General features: G+C 40.2%; 1 protein-coding gene across 3 annotated transcripts in view; it reads right to left on the bottom strand.

Annotated features, from left to right (window-relative positions):
* Positions 1-304: 304 nt before the first annotated feature.
* LOC113111284 (LIM domain-binding protein 1-like) overlaps positions 305-8,870 on the bottom strand; it is a 15,856-nt gene continuing 7,290 nt past the window's right edge. Inside the window, exons 2-10 of one of the 3 annotated variants that reach the window (XM_026275901.1) lie at positions 4,786-4,888; positions 4,354-4,398; positions 4,019-4,094; positions 3,809-3,911; positions 3,096-3,391; positions 2,925-3,008; positions 2,583-2,706; positions 2,347-2,495; positions 305-2,241 (exon numbers count right to left, since the gene is read on the bottom strand). In XM_026275901.1, the coding sequence (XP_026131686.1) occupies positions 2,011-2,241; positions 2,347-2,495; positions 2,583-2,706; positions 2,925-3,008; positions 3,096-3,391; positions 3,809-3,911; positions 4,019-4,094; positions 4,354-4,398; positions 4,786-4,888 (1,211 nt within the window). In that variant the 3' untranslated portion in view covers positions 305-2,010. Of the gene's footprint in view, positions 2,242-2,346; positions 2,707-2,924; positions 3,009-3,095; positions 3,392-3,808; positions 3,912-4,018; positions 4,095-4,353; positions 4,399-4,785; positions 4,889-7,308; positions 7,590-8,870 lie in introns of those variants that run through there. The other 2 variants (XM_026275902.1, XM_026275900.1) reach the window with 2 other exon arrangements.

The following is an 8,870-nucleotide window of genomic DNA, read 5'->3' as shown; positions in this document are numbered from 1 at the left end:
ATTGTATATATTTATAAATATATACATACACACACACACACATATATATATATATATATACACAAAAAAAAAATTTTTTGGGTGTGTGTGTTAAAAATTATATTATTATTACTTAATTCTAGATTAATTATAAAATGTTATTTTTCACTGATGACTGAACTCCATTCAGACACATATATAAAACATTAGACAAATATTTGAAATATGAACAATATATAAAAATATGCATAAATATGATACATTTTATAATTATTATATATTTTTTTGATATGTATATTAACTATAAATCAGAGGCAGAAATCCATAAAGTGAAAATTCATATTTTATTGGTTCCATACATTAAATTTATCAAGGGCAGAAATTAAGAAAACAAAGTTATATCAAACAGGAGCTTCTACAAGATTTAAGGTGGAAAAGATCACCAGTTTGTTTGGATTACAAGTGCAGACCTTTAATCCGTTCAGATCGATTCAGCTGCTCAGAAAGACAGAGAAAACAATCCAATAGTACAAAAAACTGGATTAGTCTGAGTTTCAGCAGTATTGTGTGTTTGTGTGCGAGTAATAAACCACTAACATGTTAATGAAACATGACTAGCTGATCACAGTTGGTCTTCCTTAAACACATGAAGAACAGAAGAAAACAAAGGAAACTAGACACCTGAATCTGTTGAAAGCATATTCTTCAGAAACAGATTCCAATCAGGCAACAAACACAGGACTGTGCCCTTGATTTCAATTCATCAGTCGTATGCAAATTAAAAAGATAATCAAGAGGGGGAAAGGACGAGGTTGGTGTGTTTTCATTTTTTACACGTTAGATCAGAATGGCTTTATGTAACTCTAAGGAGGAATACATCTCAATACAGTTATACACAACTCTGCTACTACCTTAAATATACAAGCACAAGTACACGAAAACCAACTCTCTGTTAAACAGAAGACAAACCAACAGAATCCTCCACGGTTCGGTTACTCCTTGGTTTGCAGCTTTCAACATCAGTGAAAAAATACAAATAAACCAAAATAATAATAATAATAATAAAACATTCTAGGGACATAGAGGCTGGTATAAAATTCACTCTTCATGTGATATTAAACATCCTCCAGCGATCAGAGGACAACGTGAGACTCAAATTAACCTGCTGTGTTTGAGATTTTACTCCGGATATAAGAAACGACATTTTGCTGAAAGAAAATATTTAGTCCATTATAGTTTGTTTGCATTAAAATCATGATTAAACAATCTCTTTACTGTAATGAAAACGAGAATAAGAACGGTAGTGTTTAGATTTATGCTGTTTCACATTAAAAAAAAAAAAACATCACAATACAATAATAAAACTATGGAAACTACTTTAAAAATTAAAAAGGTAATTTGGATTTTTTTATTTCATAGTTCTGACTTTTTCCTCACAATTCTAATTGCGTGTAATTTTTCTCAGAATTGATAAACTCGCAACTGCAAAGTTACGGTTCAATTTAGAGGAAAAATACTACAATTTCAGTTTATCTCACCAACTTTGAGAAAAAACAAAAAATAGTGAAAAAGTCGCAATTGCAAAATGAATAATCTGAATTATAAGATCGGCGCAGTTGCTAGAAGTCAGAATCGTGAGATAAAAACTCAGTGGCAGAAACAAGCTTCATACAAAACAGTATTAAAGGTGATTTTTTAATCATATTTTTCTCTTGCAGAATGACATTTCTTGTGAGTGAAACAGGAGCTGGATGTGTCTTGGTCTTGTTGGTGCTTCATGTGGTCAGATTTCTCCTCTTCCTCTTAACTTAAACATATGAACTATCTACAGGCTCCTCATAAATCACCAACAGAACCACGAGCGAGTGAATAAAACCTGTCCTGTGACGAGTAAACGCTGTCCTCATCACTTCCTCTGCTGACAGGAAGACCAGCTACTGCAGGTAGATGAATGAGTCGACCGCACCTCTTTCTTCCCATTGGATGCTGACGCTCTCTGGCTCCGCCCCAGGCTCCGCCCCCGTCCGAGTCTCACTGAGACGGCTGTGAGGTGGGGTTGTCGTTCTTGCCCTCCTGGCTGGACGGAGGCTTGTTGTTCCAGGGGCTGTTGGCTCCCAGCGCGGGCGAGTTGTTAAAGCTGTCCTCGTCGTCGATGCCGTTAGCCGCGTCGAACTGTGTGTTCTCCAGCCGCGTGATCAGACGCTCGTCCTCGTCCCCGAACTCTCCTCCCATCAGCGTGGGCTCGCCCACCACCATCACATCCTGAGCCATCAGAAACACACCATTAGTGTTACTTCAGTTAACTCTGAACCGGCGGGTGTGTGTTGCTTCAGTAAACTGACTGTAGTGTGGGTGTTGGCTACTCACCGGGACCTGACTGGACAGCGGGAAGCTGTTTGCTGGGCTCTTCTTCTTGCTGTTGCTGTTGTTGTTGGAGCCGCCGCCGGCGCTCATGGTGCTGCCGCCCGACATCTTACGCTTCCGTCTCTTACTGGGCGCCTGTCTGGCCGGCTCCGCTGCGGACACACACACACACATGAGCTCACACACACACACTACACAGACACCAGCTGAGTCTCTGAGACACACGAGCGCCTCCTGACCTGGAGGAGCCACCATCCTCTGCCACTTCTGGAAGAGACACGTCTTCAGACAGTCTCGGGGACTCAGACTGTACGTCTTGTGTCTGGACATCAGCTCCTGCATGGGCTCCAGGATCACACACAACTGAGACAGAGACGCACAACAACACACGTTACGAGATAGAGCTGTCAAATACTTCAAATGTTTAATGCCATTTAATTAACATGTGTCAGAGGTGGCATTGAATCATTGACTCAATTCATTTAAACAGCTGATTCAATGTTAAATGCTTTTTTTTCATAATTAATTGCACCAAATGAATGTGTGTAATCGACAGCGGTAGAAGACTGAGGTGTTCGTACTCGGAGGTAGTTGAGGGTGGAGTTTGACAGGCCGCATCTGGTGATGTTTTTGGACAGCTGATCCAACATCTGCGGGTCCTGAGCCTGAGACGGACACAAAAATCACAGCATCATCAGGAGTGAAACACCAGCTAGAAGAACCAACACTGAGACGCAGGAAGAGGAACGCACATGCATGGCCAGGATGCTCCGGGGGATGAGCTCTCTGTGCTGCCGGATGCTGAAATGCCACGTCTTTATCCTCATCATGTCATCGAACATGAACTCCAGGTACAGACGGCCCTCCACACACACCTGTGTGAACATGGGCTTGCCGTTCTGCGTGACCATCGTACACTGATCACAGTCCAGAGACACAAAGTTGCTGTGGAAGGACTCTTTAGGATGCTTGAGAATGTAGCAGAGCTCCGTGGCGCCACCTTCAAACACACTCCTGAAGTAACGAGGAATCAGCGTCCGGCCGATCGCTTGGAGACACAACAACACACCCATGAGGACGACAAACCAGATTCATCTGAAACACACTGGGTGCTATTTCAGGAGAATCTAGTTGACAGTTTCTGTGCCATTTAAACAACTCAAGCCTTAAATGTTCATCTCAAGCAATCTGATCATACAAACCAAATTCATATTTATTGTGCAAATGGTAACACCATCCTACATCATACTTTTCACATGCATTATTATAATCCTAGTCCTGATCTCAAGCTCAGAATTATGGCCAAATGTTTTACTGCATCCAAACAGATGACAGATTTTGTTGATTAAAGTTGTGACATTAAATGAACAGATTTCCCCACTCCTTTGTAGACCAAGCTAAATGTTACATTTCCTGAGAATCCTTTAACACAAAGATCTAGAAGCGTCTGACACGTGACACTCACTGTATCGTTTAGGACCGTCCTCCAGACAAAACGTGATGGTGAGCATAGCGTCATCCTCGAAGAACTCCGTAGTGAAAGCGTCCCACCACAGATTATCACACTCCTGAGAGAAACAGATTCATCTGAAGCGTTCACATCAGGCATATCCAAAGCATCTTCAATTATTCAAATGTTTCAGGCGCTGATAGTTAAGACTGAGAAACGCCTGACCTCCGTCCAGTTCTGAAGCCGCTTGTTGAGCTCAAATATCCTGTAGTCTGTCTGATTCCCGTAAGGTGTGTGTCTCCTGGGAAATACAGGCTTGTTTTAGCACTCACAGACACACACGGAGACTTCGTGAACTTCAAATGAACATCTGCAGCAAATTCATATTGGAATAAAATTGAGCCGTTTTCCATATTCTAACTATATGAGACGATATTAGCCATATGATCCTGATATTTTAAACACAATATAGATGTGTAAATAACTCTCTTCTGTTGATTTGTTGCTTCTATTGTCCTCAGTTGTATAAAAGCGTCTGAATGTCTAAAGTAACGTCTCACCCGATGCCTGGCTCCAGGTATGATGGGGGATACATGGGCGTCGGGCTGCAGAAACAAGACGAAGCACATAACCATGACAGATCAGGTCAAAGTTCACATCACATGCTTTATAAACGCCCTCATGAGGTCATAAAACAACACTGAACACTGTGAACAAGTGCAGAGCACCATCACCGTCAGGAAGAGCGTCGTTCTCTGCATTTATCAGATACAACACACGCTAGACTTTACTGCCCTGACACGACGGAAGCCACACCCACTTCCTGAAAACATGATTGACAGCTGGCTCTTCCTGCTCGTGCTATCAGACAGAAACACATCCACTGACTGCTGACGCTGCTGAACGCTCTTCTGTCCTCACAGAAACACCGCTCGTGCACATCATATATGGACAGGTTATCACATCCCTCGAGCTGAAACGGACGCACTCACCCCAGGTCTCGGTCCAGCATGGTGCCGGGGTGGAAGGGGGGGAAAGCGCTTCCGTTGGGGGGCTCCTTTGGGGAGTACAGCTTGAAGGTCTTGGAGGAACAGCCTGAGAAAGAGAGATGATACACAACATTCATTAGTCAAACATCAGCACACAGAGATGCTAAAACTTCAAGAAGAGTGGATAGCGCGCGTGTGTGTGTGTGTGTGTGTGTGTGTGTGTGTGTGGAGGGACTGTCTCACACACTCGAGCCGTAAAAACCCTCTATAAACCGAGCACAGGGGCGGAGGTCAGCCACACCCCTCACCTTTTCCATCCCACCAATTAAACACATCTATAACATGACGCATTTAGCCACAATGAGGTCACGACCCTTGTTGTCGTGGGAACAGCTCCGCCTCATAATGACCGCTTGACGTGTCTCGCAAATAAATCTGAGACCTGTCCACGTGTGTGTGTGTGTGGATTCTTTATTATTAACAAATATATATAGTCATTAAACAATCATTGATTATAAAATCACACAGCATCTAACACTGACACGGTTTACCAGGTGGCTTAAAAGTAACGCACAACCATAAAACATGAAACATGCTGACTGACAGCCGAACATGCACTTTAACCATTAAACATGTTGCTGAAGTTAAAAGCAGTGGAAAACGTATAAAACATTATCAATCATGTGTTTCGTAGAGATTCAGAGCCAGTGCTGGACAGTCCAGAGCTCAATCTGAAAACATCAAGATCTCACGCTCACACGGCGCACAGGAAGTGTCTCTGAGCACATCCTTCATTAAACATTCATCACACAGACTCCGAGCCATTAAATATTGACTGGGGACGACACTGGACACAGGTTAGTCCTGTTCACGGACACAAATCCCTCTCAGTATCACACGGAAACGATCAGCACTTCTGCACATCTGAGGAACACTTTATAACCTTCTGAGGAAAGTCTAACACATTCAGGTGAACAGCAACACGTCAGTATGGGCTTTCATTAGCAACACTTTCAAGTTTAAAAACACAACTTTGTGCAGATTATTTAGTAATACTTTTATGAAATGCACCAAGAAAATGTATTTATGAAATAAAATAAACAACAAGTCAGTTTACTTGAGAAATAAACAGAATGAGATGTCTTCTTTGTGATCACAACGATTGATTAAATCAGAAATGATCTTAGTTTTTATAACCAATTGACACTTGATCTTGTTCTAAACATTTTTAAGACTTCATTCACACTTAAATCTCAAAAAAAATGCATCTTGATTTAAGAATGTCGATATTTTTAGAGCAGTGCGTGCAACATTTAATATCAATGAGTTTAAGACCCACACAAACAGATCAGAACATTGTGATTTATAATCAGAGTAAAACATCAACCTGACACAAAGCTGGAAGCACGTCGTCGAAAGAAATCAGCCTGTTTAGCCATTTAGTAAGTAAATAAAACCTGAACATTAGATCTTAAGAGCGTCCCATTAAGAGATATCATTCAACAGCTGCTTAATGACTTACTAAACCAAACTCAGACTTCCCGTTCAGTAAATAGTTTCTTGAAAGCATCATCAGCAGCAGCACACATTACTTCAGCTCATAATCTAATACCCGTCTATATGTGCCACATGATAAGTGCATACAGACGTGTTACAGCAGACGTGTTACATGATTACACGCATGTTGTGTTGGGAAAGATGATCATCTGATCTGCTAATGACTGTTTTCACCACAACACCACAGAGACCTCCAGATGATGCTGATGGCTTCCAGTAAATGGAAATTACAGCGAATTAAGAGCAAAAACACTTTACACAGTCAATGCATGCTGACACAGGAATATACTTCTGTTATAATAATAGAAACAAATGGTCTTATAGGAGAAAGCAAAATGTCAAATGACAAAATGCAAGACTTAATCAGAAATTTCATGAAATGCAGCAAGATTAATATTTTCTATGCATGCATGCACATTAATCTGAAATTTTTAGTTTTAATAAAACAGTATACATTTTAAGAAGCAGATCTAGAGTTTAAAACACGTATACTTGGGCTGGAAGGGTTTAAAAATGTATATTTGAAATACAACAACTAAACAGTGAGTTTACTCGTGAAATAAACACACAGTAGATTGTGAGAGAAACTCTGTTATGAACGGATCAGTCAGTGTTTACACTGTATTACACGCACACAATCACTAATACAAAACGTTTAGAGTGAAACACCAGTCTGACAGACTTTAATAATAACACCAGACTGTAATGAAAGCCGCTTTACAGGTTTGAATGAGCTCGAGAGTTCATAAATAAAGACATTAGCTAGGCCCGCAGCTACATGCTAAAGCTAACAGCGCAATAAAACACCGACATGAACCGAGAATTCGTTGGAATAAAACAGCCAAACTAAATCAGATAAACGCGAAAACACCGTTAAAATAAAAGGTCGAGAGTGAAGTTGAAATAAATCGCTCAGTCTGACAGAATAACGGCTGTAGAGAGCCGTGTAAATAAAGCCCTCAGCTTTACCTGAAACACTGATGGAGCGGAGGACCGAGCGTCTCCGCGTCTCCGCACGGGCTTTATGCGAATCCCGGGACGCGGATGAACGTTAAAATCGGTGGGAAATCATGGAGAATGGCGGTTATTAGCGCAGAATCGTCCGGTTTGAGTCGCGCGAGGCCTCGAGCTGCAGGTGCCGCGCCGCTCGCGCTCGATCCACCCGCCTCGAGACTCTTTGTGTTCACGCGCGGAGCGAACAATAGACGCGCGCAGGCCACAGTGATGCTCGCTCGCTCTCGCTCTCTGTTTATGTGTGTGTGTGTGTGTGTGTGTGTCTCTCTCTCTCTCTCCTCTGTTCTCTCACCTCATCTACACCTCCTCTAATCTTAGGATTATCGCTTGTTTACACTCTAAGCTTTCTTTATATAACATTTATATAAAATTTTATTTCGTACACGCGCAAAATAAAAACACGGTGCGAATTAAAATAATGGATATAAATAAGAAAAAGTATATGTAATTATGAATATATACACAAACAGTATTAAAATAAGCTGCAAAATAAAGAATATAAGAGAAATGAAAATAGCTTATTTTATTACTGTTCTAGTTCTCTGTTATTGTTCTATTGCACATTTAATTTCCTGGACATGACTTGTTTAATGCTTTGATGATATTGTAGGTTTCCAGTCTATTTTATGAGTGTGAGTAATAATGAGGGAAAGCGCTGTCTGTCTCAGTGAGATTGATCTGTTGATCTCTGTGCTCTCCACTTTTCACATCTCAGTCATCTCTTCACATATCGACCGATAAAGAGATAAATCAGGACTTACAATCACACACAGCAGCTTACATTATGATCAGTTTACAGGCTTTAAATGCACATGCAAAGGTCTTTTAATACCCCCATAATGCAGACTTCTGAGGAGATTAGCATATACTCAAGCCTGTCAAAGCAGATCAATGATCCAGTGACACACACACACACACACACACACACATCTCAACTGCATTAGTTCTGTTCACAGTCTGACGCTCTTCGACTGAGCTGCTGATAAATGACAATCATACTGCTGGGAACGTCAAAGAATCAATCCTGACCCACTTAACACAGAAGTGTCCCGCGGTGCAGACTGACCAACGGTCCAGGTTCACATCACACATGTGCTCTTGCATCAGTGCATGTGTGTTTCAGGTAGTTCTGAGATGCTGACCCATTGCTGGAGGAAACAAGCACCCATCTACAAATAATTAAACACCACCCACATCCACATTGTCTTCATAATGTCTTGATAAATGTATATTTATTTACTTAATTATTTTACATTTTATTATTTTTTATGTATTATTACTTTATTTAATAGGCCTATATATTGTAAATAAATTTAATTAGATTTTTTTAAAAATATAAATATATATGTATTTTTTATGTTCTTATTTTTATCACTTATTACATTATTAAAAAAATAAACAAATAATAAAATAAATTATATATATATATATATATATATATATATATATAAACTGAATATTTAATAAAAACATTCATTTTTATTTATTATTTATGAAATAACAAATAATTTTTTTGT

The sequence above is a fragment of the Carassius auratus genome, chromosome 11 (assembly GCF_003368295.1).
Source record: "Carassius auratus strain Wakin chromosome 11, ASM336829v1, whole genome shotgun sequence".
Lineage (NCBI taxonomy): Eukaryota > Metazoa > Chordata > Actinopteri > Cypriniformes > Cyprinidae > Carassius > Carassius auratus.
This window is presented reverse-complemented; position numbering and strand designations above follow the sequence as displayed.